This window comes from Natator depressus, chromosome 15, assembly GCF_965152275.1.
Source record: "Natator depressus isolate rNatDep1 chromosome 15, rNatDep2.hap1, whole genome shotgun sequence".
NCBI classification, from domain to species: Eukaryota; Metazoa; Chordata; order Testudines; family Cheloniidae; genus Natator; species Natator depressus.
Genome location: NC_134248.1, coordinates 12,694,052 through 12,707,346, shown reverse-complemented (window position 1 = coordinate 12,707,346; position 13,295 = coordinate 12,694,052). Strand labels below are relative to the sequence as shown.

Here is a 13,295-nt window from a genome sequence, read left to right as displayed (position 1 = left end):
AGTACAAACTAACATTTCATACAGACGGTGACTAGTTTATATTGCTCTATATACTATACACTGAAATTTAAGTACCATATTTATATTCCAATGGATTTATTTTATAGTAATATGGTAAAAATGAGAAAGTAAGCAACTTTTCAGTTCCAGTGTGTTGTGACACTTGCATTTTTATGTCTGATTTTGTAAGCGAGTAATTTTTAAGTGAGGTGAAACTTGGGGTATGCAAGACAAATCAGACTCCTGATTGGTGTACAGTAGTCTGGAAAGGTTGAGAACCACTGCTCTAAATCATCAGCCCCATGACTACTGACTTATAACCAATGACTCAACTTCAGCCAGCTGCTAATGGGTTTCACTTTCTTTGGCCATTATAAGAAGTTTTTCTAAATCAGAGACTTGGTATCACAGCAAAGATTTTCATCCATGGAAGTGGAGCTTCTGCAGCTCTTCTTGATGAATAAGTTTGGGGTGTATAAAAAAAAGATACTCAAGCCCCTGGTTTCTCACCTGCCTCCCTGATGTCTTTGACAATTTGCTGTGCCAGACTCCCTGTGTAAAAGGCATCTGCTCCCTCATTGGCTAAAGTCTCATAGGTGTTTGCTAGTTTGGGCATCTTGATGACATCCCCCTCGTGTAGGATCGTTCCTCCTCTGCAGAACACTTCACTGAGGGGGAAAGGAAAAGAGAGTGAGTAAATCAGCTGAGACATTGAGCTTCACCACAGACATCTTTGGCTTTGAATTGCACAGTATTCAGGCTAACAGCTTCCAAGAGAAAACCAGGACTGCTGAGTTAGAAGACATGCTATTCACATGGTCCCCCAGACACAAGTACCAAGACAGTAATGCCATGCATGCTCACTGAACAATACACACAAGGAACTCCTGCCTCAGAGTTAAAACAAACTCAAGGCTCAGCACTTTGAGTGTAACCTACACTAGTGGAGAGTGGCTCTTTTTGTCTAATAGACTAGTAGCTGGTCCACATAAGAGATCAAAGCTACCACAGAAGCCAGGGATGGGGGTTTGTCCTTGAGCTCAAATGACAGAGGCTCAAACTGCTGGTTCTGAAGTTTCTGCATTCAAAGCTTGCTACCAGTCCAAGCAGGGGCAATTAGAATAGCACCGATGCAGGCTCCAAAGCGCTACCTACCACAGTGAGGGGTTGCTTTCAATCGCTTTCTCTTTTGACTTGATGACTTTTGCTAGAGCTTTCCCAATTGGGAACCCTTCTCTCGCCAGCTTGATGTTGGGCAGAAACAGGCTATTCCATGGCAATCTGCCATGCCGCTTATGAGCCATTTCATAGCCACGAATTTCTCCTGGAACCGCAATGGACAGGCCCCCTGGAGCAGACAGGGAATACATTAGGCCATTGGGCAACAAACACTAAGCAAGAGCAAAGACAGAGTTGTCTTTACGTTTACTCATTTCCATAAGAAGTGAAGGGGACCCCTTCCATGGCCAGGTCTTCACTAGAGCTGAGCAATCAATTGGTTTCTTGCTTCAGTGGCCAAACTGGGAGAGGAGGGGGGAGAGAAACCAGGAAAAAAATTGGACTGGAAGCTGAGTTTCTCACCAAACCGAAAAAACAAAAATAAAACAAAGTTTTGTTTTTGAACAAAACATTTCATTCAATCCAAAACATTTGGGGTTTTTTATTGTGTGTTTATTTACTATTTAAGTAAATCCAGCTACATTTCTAAATGAAAACATTGTTTCAAGAAGAAAAGTCAAAATGTTTCATTTCAGAAGTGTCAAATCAAAGTATGCAGAATTTTCTTTTTTTTAAGCTGAAGCTACTTGCTGAATTCAAACAGTTTCAGTTGATGCAAAACTGCTTTTTTTGGCAGAGAAGAGTTTAGTCTGAAAAACGCTGCCTTGCTCTCATGTTCACTTAGCAAGGAAGCTGTTTGATGGGAATCGCCTGCATGAAATGGGTGGTCGCATCTCCTGCCTTTGCAACACTTCAGCCCACCCATACAATCACGCTGTGTGACGGAGCTGGCTTTGCTCCAGCCACTCCCTGTACATGTTCGGAAACTCTTGAAGCAATTGCTGGTAGCAAGGGGTTTGGGGTTTTTACCCAACACGAGGCCCTGCAGCGTGGGATGGCGTCGCTGGAGCTAGCTGAACTGGTGAAGCAGCTTATGGCTTCCAATCCAAAAATAGGGCGAAAGACTGTAGGAAAGGGCACAAATACAACCACAGCTGAACCATAGGACCCTCATTGCATCCACCTGCACTGGGATGGCTATTGGGTGTGGACATGTGGCACTGTACAAGTAACCCATGCGAATGGGATTTCAGTCCATGGGTTGGTGCAATGATGTGCACCTCGTCTAGACAGTCCCATTTTTATTGGCACCTCCCCAAATTGTAACGTAGTCCTCGGATACCAGTTTTCCCCACAGAGACTTTTCTCTCCCCCGCCTCAAATACAGATGTACCCCAGCAAAAGAACTTGCTTTCCTAGGTCCCTCAAAGCACTCTGGGAAGTCAGTTGGTTTAGCTACTTCATGTCTTTTAGAGATGGTTCTGTTTCCAGTCAGGAGAATTTCTGCCTCTCCTCTGGACCCTCTAGGTCTCCAACTGGAGCCACCATTAATAAGACAGTCGAGTGATGGCTCTCAGGGCAACACAAGCATGGGTGAGACCTAACAGCAGGGGCTCTTGTCTATCAGAGCATGGGGCAGATGCTATGCTGTTCATGGCAATACAAAATATGGCCCCTTAACAGTTGTGTATTAAGACTGATTTTTTACATTGCTCTTTGTATGAATGAGACAATGGGCACTGTGGTGACTGACTGTCACGGACGAGACAGTACATTCTGATCTCCTGGACAAGTGACGATACACAGCACCAATCAGCAGGAGGAGGAAGAGATTTCTGGGGCAATTGAGAAGGTGAGAATCCCAGGTGGCTGGGTAGGGCCAACTCCAGCCACAAGATTCAGAACAGTCAGAAGTACTTTGAACCCAGGAGATATTGCAACAGTAGCTAAAGTTTGAACAGCCCAAGGATCCACTGGCTGGAATCAACATGTCAGCACCACCTGACGTCTCCTTACCTTTAAGGGAGAGCTCTGTGTTGTTCCCAAACATGTCCAGGGATGCATTTTTTGGTGCCACCTCTCTTGCATTAATGACTTCTACTTTCCCTTTAAAGACACAAGGAATAAGGCTGGCATCAGCTCTTCACTCTAGACACAGCACACTGGCTTTGTGTTACTGAACCTCTGAACTAGATCCCTACAGCACTGAGAGCTAACTCCCGCGTTGGTAGGGCATGATGTCTATCAGACCCGCCCTGTGCTAGGATAGAATTAACAACTTTGCTTTAGACAGAGCCATGTCTCAAGTGAAGTGCTGCCCATCATTTATGACAGACCCTCTTACCTGTGCTGGTGTAGATGGTGAGGAAGAGACCCCCTCCGATTCCCATACTGTGAGGATTCATGAGGCCCACGCAGAGCAGAGCTGCAATTGCAGCATCCACTGCAGACCCTCCTTGCTGAAGGATATCCCTGAGCCGGCAAAAGAGAACAAAATTATGGTCCAGCGGCAGCACAGAGCCCTCTTCTCCAGCACTTTCAGGACCTCCTTGTACAGGGTTGATCGCAGGGCAGCTACAGACAGTCAGGCCTTTGTACCAGATGTGGACTGGCCACAGAGCTTCCGCCACAGAGTGAGACACGAGAGGTGTTCTCTGTCTAAGAGATACTTTAATGAGCTGCCCTCTCTGAGGCCAGCGGCTCAGATAAGGTATGTTACCCATGGCATCACCTAGTGGCTGAACGTTATAAGACTGTTTCAGCATCCCATCACAGCCGCCACTCCCTCCTTCTGTGCCCAGGCTCTCAAGGCGTTGCCTGATTCAGCACAGAGGCAGGAGGGAAGCAGCATCTGGTCGCCTTCTCAGCATTTTATTCAAGATGACAAAGATGCATCCTGGTTCAGTTTCACAGGGAAGAAGCCTGCAGACAACCGAGCTCTCCCTTGGTAGCATCCTCTACTCTTGAGCGTCCCCCATCTTACAGAGTAATTTTTAAAAAGCAGCGATCTCCTGCTGGTGTGGGCTGGACAGATCTGGATTAAGATCAGCTTGAAAACCCTGCTGAGGTTTTCCAGAGCTGCCTATGGCATTCAGATGTCCAGTTCCCATTTAAATGTAAAGTGGGAATTGGCCACTGAAAATCCCCATGGAGACTGGAAAAATGGATTTTAAAAGCAGCTTGAAAAGTTTATTTCAGTCATTTATGCAATTCCCATCCTTCTGGACCCATTGTACATAGCTTAGATTGCCAGCAACCATGTTTCCCAGGCATGGAGAGCAAACCAAGCATTGCAAGACTCCTCCGTTTTGGTATCCTGACCTTAATGACAGATTACAGAGCACTAGTGCATGCCACAGGCAGAGGGCTAGCAGAGCAGTTCCTGAGCGAAAGCAAATAGAAGAGTTTGGGTCCTTGACTTTGTTACAATAGCTAAGAGAATGTACGGACATGAGTAAAGAGAGATACCTTCCAATTATTGAGCACGGCCCAGCATCCGTGGCTACAGCTGCTTTCTTGTAGAGATGTCCATCCTGCGCTGGGGGCTGCAGAGCTGAGCGCAGTCCGAAGAAAAACCCCAAGAAAAGGACCAGGCCCACCAGGAAGCCAGTCAGAATCCCAACTATCAAATAGCGCTTCTTCATCTTTCTGAGGAGAGAGACACTATGAGCAGGCAATCCCCACGGGGCCTACAGGCAATCGCTGAACCTGGTACCAGTGGGCTGCTTCCAGCAGCCTGTTTCAAATACACTGGAAATGAATGTCCATCTAACTAGTTTCACACTCTGGTTTCTCACTGCTTGTCTCCTCTCTCGACTCCCAATTGAAGCAGGGGAGGTCCGGGGAAGAGCAACTGAAGGACACCAAAGGCGCATTCCATTCAGAGAAATTAGAGACTCGGCCTACTCCGTCTGGAAGGGAGGTAGATAGCGAGGAGCTTTTCAAAGGCACCCTGGGCAGATGGGCACCCAACTCTCATTGCCTTAGTTAGGACCTGGGAGCCTAATTACCCCTTTTGACTTTCAAAACTCACCCCCACGCCAAAAAGCATAACGAAATCATTGGGCACGCCTGTTCTTGCAGTCGCGTGAGAGTAAGAGTCCTCAGGGTCAGCGGGACAGTGCTCAGATGCCATCCATCTCAGTTAACTTTGGGGAGCCCTATCAAATGCTGTGACAGACTCCAACTCTGTTACATTCCTGAGATCCAGCAGTCAACAGTCTGTAATTCAATCAACATTAAAAAGCTCATTGCTGTCTGGCGTGGCCGGTCTCTTGCAGCTTCCTGCTCATGAGAGCACCTGGGGAATAATGGAAACAACCATTCCTGCTCGCAGGAGCTGAGCCGCTGTTCGTTTTTTTTCACTAGAGACTGAAGTTCGATTTACTGGATGGCAGTTACCAGGATTGCTCTTTTTTCCTCCTTTCCCCTCACAGAAGGTCTGTACATCTCATTCGCCCCCCCCCCCCTTCTGGTTTTTAAATCAGGTCTCCCTGGCTATTCAAACCTAATTGCCAGTAGCTCAGTCAATCAATTAGCTAACGACCCTGGCCCTACTGATCTGCAGCAAGTGCAAGTATTCCCTACCCTAGATTTATTTTTCATTCACAGGTATAGTCTATTGATTCCATCACTACTTCATTGTGTCCCTCCAAGAGTCTTTGGGTCTTCATGTTGAGCATCGATTACAAGGAGCAGATCAGGGATTCTAGCATTTTAGAACAATTACAGAATTCTCCCTCCTCGTCTGTTAACAGAGCCCCACCCCCTCGGCCCAGATAATTCTATTTACTATTAATATAGCATCACCATTGTTCCAGTTTATAAGCACAGAGCTCTTCAAACCCTGCTCCTTTTACTAAGATTTTAAGCCAGCGAACAGTTTTGCAAGAGCTGCCCCATCCTTCTTCAAAAGGAGCAGGCACGATGCAGTAATTAACACAGCGAGCATCTTGGGTAGATTACTTCACATTGTAGCAATGTGTAGTTCCACAGAGAGTAGAGGCGGCAGGGTCAGGAAAAGCCCCAGGTACAGAACTTGATTTAAGATGAAATAAATTATAAATGTCTGGCAATGACTTCACAGGAAAAACGCTGTGTTTTCAAATTCTGGAATCAAAGCAATTCAAAGACACAATTACACTTTAACTATCCCCAGCTATTGTCACTTGTGGAAGAGCGAAGGTACCCAAAGAATAAACAGCTGCCCTCCCTCTGTGCAAGGTCATGGGGTAGCCATCGACCTGCATGATACACACCTTCAATCCTGACAGTCTGAGCACGCTGTCCCGCTAGACGCAACATACCAATGTACGCACAACCCACGCTAAGTGGTACGACATGCAGAGTACTCAGAAGGGGTCTTTTATCCCATTCCTGGGTGCAACAGAAACCATTTGCTTTCCCAGTAGTCAGGGCCTTATTTCCCCAGAAACAGCTGCACTGGAGGTACTGGGTAATGTATCTTCTTCTAATTGCTTTTGATTTCCCCTCCCCAAAGCATCTGCCGTGCGCAGAGAGAAACCAGGCAGAGGCATCGTGTGAGGAGCGGACGGGACTGACCCTCTCCAGTCATGTAACGGCCCCAAGGCAGGATGTGATTTCCAGCCAGGTCAGACGAGCTCGCGCTGCCCTGTGGCAGAGGCCCATGCAGTACCAGCGAGCTATGGGGGGAGCCAGTGCAGAGGTCACTGGAGGGAGCAGGCCAGCCAGGATGGAAGCAGGGTGGGTAGATTGGCCCATCAGGGAGGAGATTAGCTGAACACACACACCCCCGCACACACGTAGCACTCCAGCCGGACAGAGGTCAGTGCGCCGTCCTGGCCCTCTGTCTATTAGTGGCCATTGCATTGCTCCTGGCACCCATGCACTGAAAGCTTTCTAAGCCTCGTCGCTCATTACAGAACTAATCTACTGCCAGTGCCCTTACGCATGTGAATCTTAATGACCGGCAGCTGGCGAGGAAAGGGTGAAGCCTCTCCCTACAGGTTCCCAGCTTGCTTTACACCAGACCGTCCTAAAAATCAGTGGCATACTTGTCATACAGTTACTGTGCCTGGAAACAGAGCAGCCATTATGTCTCCAACAATAGCTCACTCAGCCTGGACCCTTAAAGACAGTTTTGTTTATTGGCCACGAGTTTGGACTGGCTGTCCTCGGCGTGTTACAGAAAGTGCCGCAGGATCTGTCACCGGGCAGGAGGTCTCCTTTTCTGTGGCTCATCTGAAGGACGACCCCTCTTCCCTGCAGCACAGGGCATGATCGCTAGTCCTGAGGCTGGAGCTTCTGGATCACTGGAAGCGGTGCTCGGTGGCCTGACCGTCCTGGGTCTGGCAAGCAGCTGTGGGGCACAGTGTCAGACTTATCTGACCTATCCAGCCAGGCTTTTGACAGATAGGTGGCCCATTCTTACAATGGGGGAGAGGGGGTTATCAGAGGCCCTTTATTTTAAAAGGGACTTCTTGTTTCTCACTGTTTATAATCAGTGCAAGTTACCCCAGTACCACAGTGATGGGCATCATCCCAGACCAGTAAGGGCCCAGCTGCTAGGCGACCGCACACAGCATACAGAGCCTCTGACCCCCTGAGCCCCATGCATGGGAGTCAAGCCCGGCCAGTCCCCCTGCAGATGACAGCCACTCTGAAGAGGGTAAGGCTAAGACCAGGACATGACCTCCCACGCCCTAGCTCAGCCCAGCTGGAAGAACACAGGGAAGGGTTGTGTCAGTGCCCCAGCCTGTATACCTGGGAGGGAGCTCCCCCATGCTCCTGCGGGGGCTGTGCAGCTCTGCAAGGCCCCATCGGCAGGGCTGTGCCTATCAGAGAGCTGGGCTCTGTGTTCAAGTGTCACAGTCAGTGTTTCAGCTTAACTCTCAGCTCAGAATTCAGCTCCCAAGTGTCCTTTGGGCTTAGAATAAGTGGAGCATCCAAAGCATCTTCTGTCAGGAGACTAGGTCCCCAGCCTCACAGCGACTCCTGTGATCTAAGAGGATGTACGTTTCTGTTTCTAACTAGTATAATCTGTGCCCAAGTCCTGTGGAAACAGGAAGAAAAATCATGCACTTGGAAGGGCCAACCAGGACACTGAATAGACGTGGACCTACAGCCGGAAGAAAGAGAAGCCACCTTGACAAAATGCAGCTGCGTGAGACGGATCATGTCAGGGAAGAGAGCAAGAGAAAAAGTTTGGTCCCTGTAGGAAGCTGGAGGACTGAGCTACAGGAAAAGCAGGCAATCCTGAGGAGAGCCAGGACTAGAACCAGAGCCAAGAACACACTAGGTCTTTACTGCCTGAGTTAAAGGAAAGCGACTAGGTTCCCGAGCCTATTGTAGGCCCCACCACTACAGGGCAACATCTCCCCTACGCACAAGAGCCACTGCATTGCAGCTTTGAAGATAGGAAGGAAGCCTGTGAATGTTGATGCATGAAGTTTAAGAAGTACTGGCCGATGTTATGCCCAACATCTCAGTACTCACCTGATGCCTCTGGCTAGGTGGCAGAGACCGCGTGTGTTAAGTGGACAGCCTAGTTTTTCCCTGTTGCAGTTGGCTCTTTTCTCCAAGGATTTACTGGTGGGACTAGTCAGAACAATTACTGTGCGCTGCCACCTGAAGCCGCGAGTGCTGGAACTCTCTAGCAAGCTGTGTTCTGCAAGTGGTTTTAACCTTTGAACCCTCTCGCCAAATGCAGCTCTGGGGAAGCTTTGTTAGGATTTCAGTCAGACAGCGCTTCTCGGCAGCAGGAGACCAAGACAGAGGGGCTATAAAGTAATTAAAGGCTCTACAATTACTTCTCAGACATCAGGGTTGTGACATTGTCCAATGCTAGGCAGGAAATTCAAAGCCAAGGCTGACCTGTCTGAATTCATGAAGGGGAAGAACAGCAAACAACAGAGTTATGGGTGTATGAGCAATTTTACCAGTGAGCTGTGTTAATTTGTGTCACAACTTTAACAGTCTTAAACATACAGAAGCTTTATTTAAAAACCCAGCACAACAGCCTAGTTACTGCCAGGCAGGGGGATTCAAGTTCAGACTGCTGTGCCGGACTTACCAGGGGCTGGGAGTAGGCCTCATGGTGCTCGCTTCTGGCCACATGAAGGACCAGCAATGAGTGGCTCTGAAGGGAGGCAAAGCCCCCCCTGTGCCAGAAGGCAGGTTGCATTGCCCTGAGAACTGGAGCAGGATGAGGAGAACAGAAGGGGGGACATTAAGAGGGTTCTGGAGGACCACCTGGAAGAGCTGAAACAGTCACAGTCACAGTCACACACACACACCCCTGCTCCAGAAAGCTAAACATCTCAGAATTTGGTATTTTCCCCTGGAGGCCAGAATTTCCTAATGCACATAGTTTAAGGCAGGGGTTCTCAAACTGGGGGTCGGGACCCCTCTGGGGGTCACAAGGTTATTACATGAGGGGTCGCGAGCTGTCAGCCTCCACCCCAAACCCCACTTTGCATCCAGCATTTATAATGGTGTTAAATATATATATATAAAAGTGTTTTTAATTTGTAAGGAGCAGGGTGGGGGGGTGTCACACTCAGAGGCTTGCTATTTGAAAAGGGTCACCAGTACAAAAGTTTGAGAACCACTGGTTTAAGGTCTCGGGTCACGGTGGCCCAAGAGACAAGGCATTCCAGATCAGGAACCAGGGGCAATTAATTATTTTTTGTCACGGTCCAAATTCCTTGGTCAAAGTATCGTCAAGGTCCAGACTCAGGAGAAAAAGAACACAAAACCAATAACAATACTAGTGATAATAAGTAAATAAAAAGATGTTGCAGTCCATCCAAAAGTGTCTGGCGGTCCGGATTTGGCCCACAGTCCGCCTATGGACTACCCCTGCAAGTCTAAGCAGTCAGAAAAGTGGGGCTATCATAGCTTAGATGGGCGTTTCAATCACAGCAGATAGCAGTGCTTTCTAGCACAGTGCAGAGTAGCAGCAGCCAACATTTGTCCATTAGCCAAAAACTCGCAGGCAGAAAGATATCTGGATTCTCTCCTCCCAAGACACCAGCGCAGCTCATAGGAAGAGGGCGCAGCCAGATCCCATCACTTTCCGAAGCAGCATGTTGCCTTTAGCCTACCAGTTAGAGTAGGATCCCTTGTTTCCCAGGGACCATTCCCTCAGTCGTGGTTGTCAGTGCTTTTCCCCATACATCTCTGTACTTAGGTTACAGCATTTGCCAATAAGCTGCTAGGGTACCAGATGATATTCAAGATTGATGTATGACTTCTTTTCATTCTCCCCCTAAAGGCAGGTTTAGCCATTAAGCTAAATAAACCATCATTTCCTCGCTCACATGTCAGCCAATGAACTCACTTTACCTCTGTGTAACAGAGAAAGCAAATTGATTTCATCAGCCTTGGAAACCTTGATCATCGCTAGGGTGATTTATTCAAGCCTAGTTAGCCATTGTTTATATCCTTGGAAGCTGCGGGTCTAATTATGCGTTCACCCAAACTCTCTTCCAACTGTTAGTAGGGTCAGGGCCAGCAGACACTGTGTGCAACAACATCCCAACTCATCACTTCTCTACAGCCCATTAAACTGTGGTTATTTGCTCCACAGGACGCCTTCTAGCAATGGGAAAAAGAAAACTAAAACCACCGCAGTAAAGGCAGAGAATATATTGACCGTGTCCACGGCAGGTTCAGATGACAGTGATTTCAGGTGTTAGTTCCACTTCCTTTGTGCAGAAAACATTCAAGATTTTTGTTTCTTTTGAACCCTAAACAATAATCAGTCTGTTTGGTCTCTATTCACACACACCTGCTTCTAGTGGTTTTGCTAAGATTTATCCTAGCAGAACGTCTACTAACTCGCTATGGTCTTTGTCCCTCTCTAGTGCTAGATCGTGCTTAGTGGTTTATGAGCCTGCTACTGCTTCTGAGCTGACAGATTTGGTTGGTCTTTTAGCTCAAGCAGTAGAGGCTTATGCTTTTAGCTCTGCAGTTTCCAAGATTAGTCCCTACAAACAACTTCTCCAGGAGTGTTATTACACAAGCTACACAATCCTTAGTAGACGTAACTGTGGGGATCCTTTAACACTGTAGTTTGATAGAGTTGCTTAAGAACTCCTAGGTTGTGAACACATTACCCAGAACAATAAGGGTCTTGTTTCATGTACCACTGAAAAGAACTGGTGAGTGTGTACATACACATCATTGCCCTTCAGTGAAACCAGAATAGCTCAGCTGTAGGTCATAGGCCCAATATTGCTAGCAGATAATGGAAATTCCCTTCAGCACAATTGGTACCTTGCCTTTGAAATAGGAAATATACTCTCTGTTGCTGCTGTAGCCATCCAGTCCAAGGTGGCCATGGATTTGTTACCAGGTATCCCAGACTTGAAATATTTATTGTACAGAGAATCAGAATCATCCCATAAATCAAAAGACACAGATACTCTTTTCCAGCTACAGTCAAGCAGTCCAGTGGATCTAAATTGGGAAGCTTCTGCTTTACCTACCAGCCTTTCCTAAACACACAGCACAGATAAATGTGACCTCACCGTTTATTACAAGTCTCTGTCTATAGGACTTCTTGGTGTTCAGGGTAGTTCTTATGGCATTCACCCATTTCAATTCATCCAGCATGCTGCACACCGGGTCTCTCCCGCATCTTACGAAGCCCTTAGCAGCAGAAACTAAATTCCCTTCTTCCCTCGGAGAGGCTGGCACAGGGTGAAGTGCCAGGTAACTGTAAAGTTAAAGTCACCAAAAAACCCAAATCAAAATTGAAAGCTGCGAAAAAAGTCGATTAGATGGACTTATTAACTAATTGATTCTCGTAGGACTAGCTCAGCGAAAATAAAACACAAACAGATGGAAGTATTGATAATCATTACTTATGAGATTATTCCAGAGAGCTGATCCTATGTTCTGTCAACAAGAGTTACTTTCCTAGAATTTAGCAGATGCCAACCAAAATTAACAGAGGAACTTGATTTTGAAAAATTATTGACAAAAATAAAACAAAACCAGCCACCAGAAGAGAGTTTGTAAATCATTACAGTATAAACAGGTATTAATGCTTAAAGAGCAACATCTTAGTCAAGTGGGAAATTCTAGAATGTAAGGAAATTAAAAAAAGATAATTTGATTAGCTATGTCCGAAGGACTAATATGATGGGAGTATAAAGTTCAACAAAGTAGTGACAAACACAATGGCATTCAGTTGTCTACTTGGAATGCTATTGCTTCAAAAGAGTATTTCTATTCAATTGAGATAGTCGTCAGGCACCGGTAGCATAATTCAATGTCCATAATTAAAGGACTACTGCCATATAACCAGATATAAATTAAACTATGTCACAAAACAATACTAGACTTCAACTTATTATCAAAAATATCTAGGCTTGGCTGAATCCGATTTTTTTTTATAATTTCAGTGGCTAATATATTTATTTTAAGTTCTCCTATTTTTATCTCTTTAAATGTTCACAGATGCAGGAAATTATGGAAGGGCAGACAATGGGGGGGGGCGAATTATTTAATGACAGATGTTGAGATTAAAAAACTTAAAGCTTTATAATCATTAAAACACAAATTATCAACATCACACGTCAAAATATACAAAGTAAATATCCTTAAATCAAATTCTAATAAGTCCTCAAGCAGCATTTTTCTTACTTGGCCTCACTGTAAAGTTTACATTATCGTAGAGGGAAATGTTTTTTCCATCAGTTTGTGTGTATGATGAAATCCACATTTACAGATAAAAATCTAATCTGTCTAAGCCCAAAAATATAGACTACAGGGGAAAAAAATCAAGATACAAGCTAACAAGATAGACAGGATACTGCTGAGCAGTGTCAGTGAAAGGCTAGTAAAGTAAACTAGCAATTCCGTTTTAATCCTGGTTTAAGAAAGTGGTATTTCTAGGACTAAGCACAGGATTCAAAGAGATAAATATCAAGGTCATTGGACATTACTACTTAAAGTCATGGAGTGTTCATACACACACCTAGCTGAAGATTGTTATAACAATACAGAGTGGATGGTGTAGCTCTAGCTCTGTGTGTTAATGTGTGTTTAAAATGGTGAGAGATAATGAAGCAGTGCAGTCAAGCAGTGTGTAAGGGGAAAGTTGAAGTCAGGCAAAGTGAGCAGTGTCTGGAAAAGCTGGAGTTGGATGCAGTGGGGATGATTATGCCATCCAAGTTAATTTGCACAGAGAAGAGAGGATGTCTGTCAAAGACAAAGCGCATAACAAAAGTTAGCAAAATGTTTGC

At 46.0% G+C, this 13,295-nt stretch overlaps 1 protein-coding gene across 2 annotated transcripts in view; it reads right to left on the bottom strand.

The window, feature by feature from the left end:
* GGT1 (gamma-glutamyltransferase 1) overlaps positions 1–13,295 on the bottom strand; it is a 44,130-nt gene that overhangs the window by 18,226 nt on the left and 12,609 nt on the right. For both annotated transcript variants that reach the window (XM_074973206.1, XM_074973205.1), the window contains 5 exons: positions 4,528–4,707; positions 3,404–3,531; positions 3,076–3,165; positions 1,156–1,348; positions 511–668 (listed from right to left, as the gene is read on the bottom strand). In XM_074973206.1, coding sequence (XP_074829307.1) covers positions 511–668; positions 1,156–1,348; positions 3,076–3,165; positions 3,404–3,531; positions 4,528–4,703 — 745 coding nt within the window. In that variant the 5' untranslated portion in view covers positions 4,704–4,707. The remainder of the gene's footprint in view (positions 1–510; positions 669–1,155; positions 1,349–3,075; positions 3,166–3,403; positions 3,532–4,527; positions 4,708–13,295) is intronic.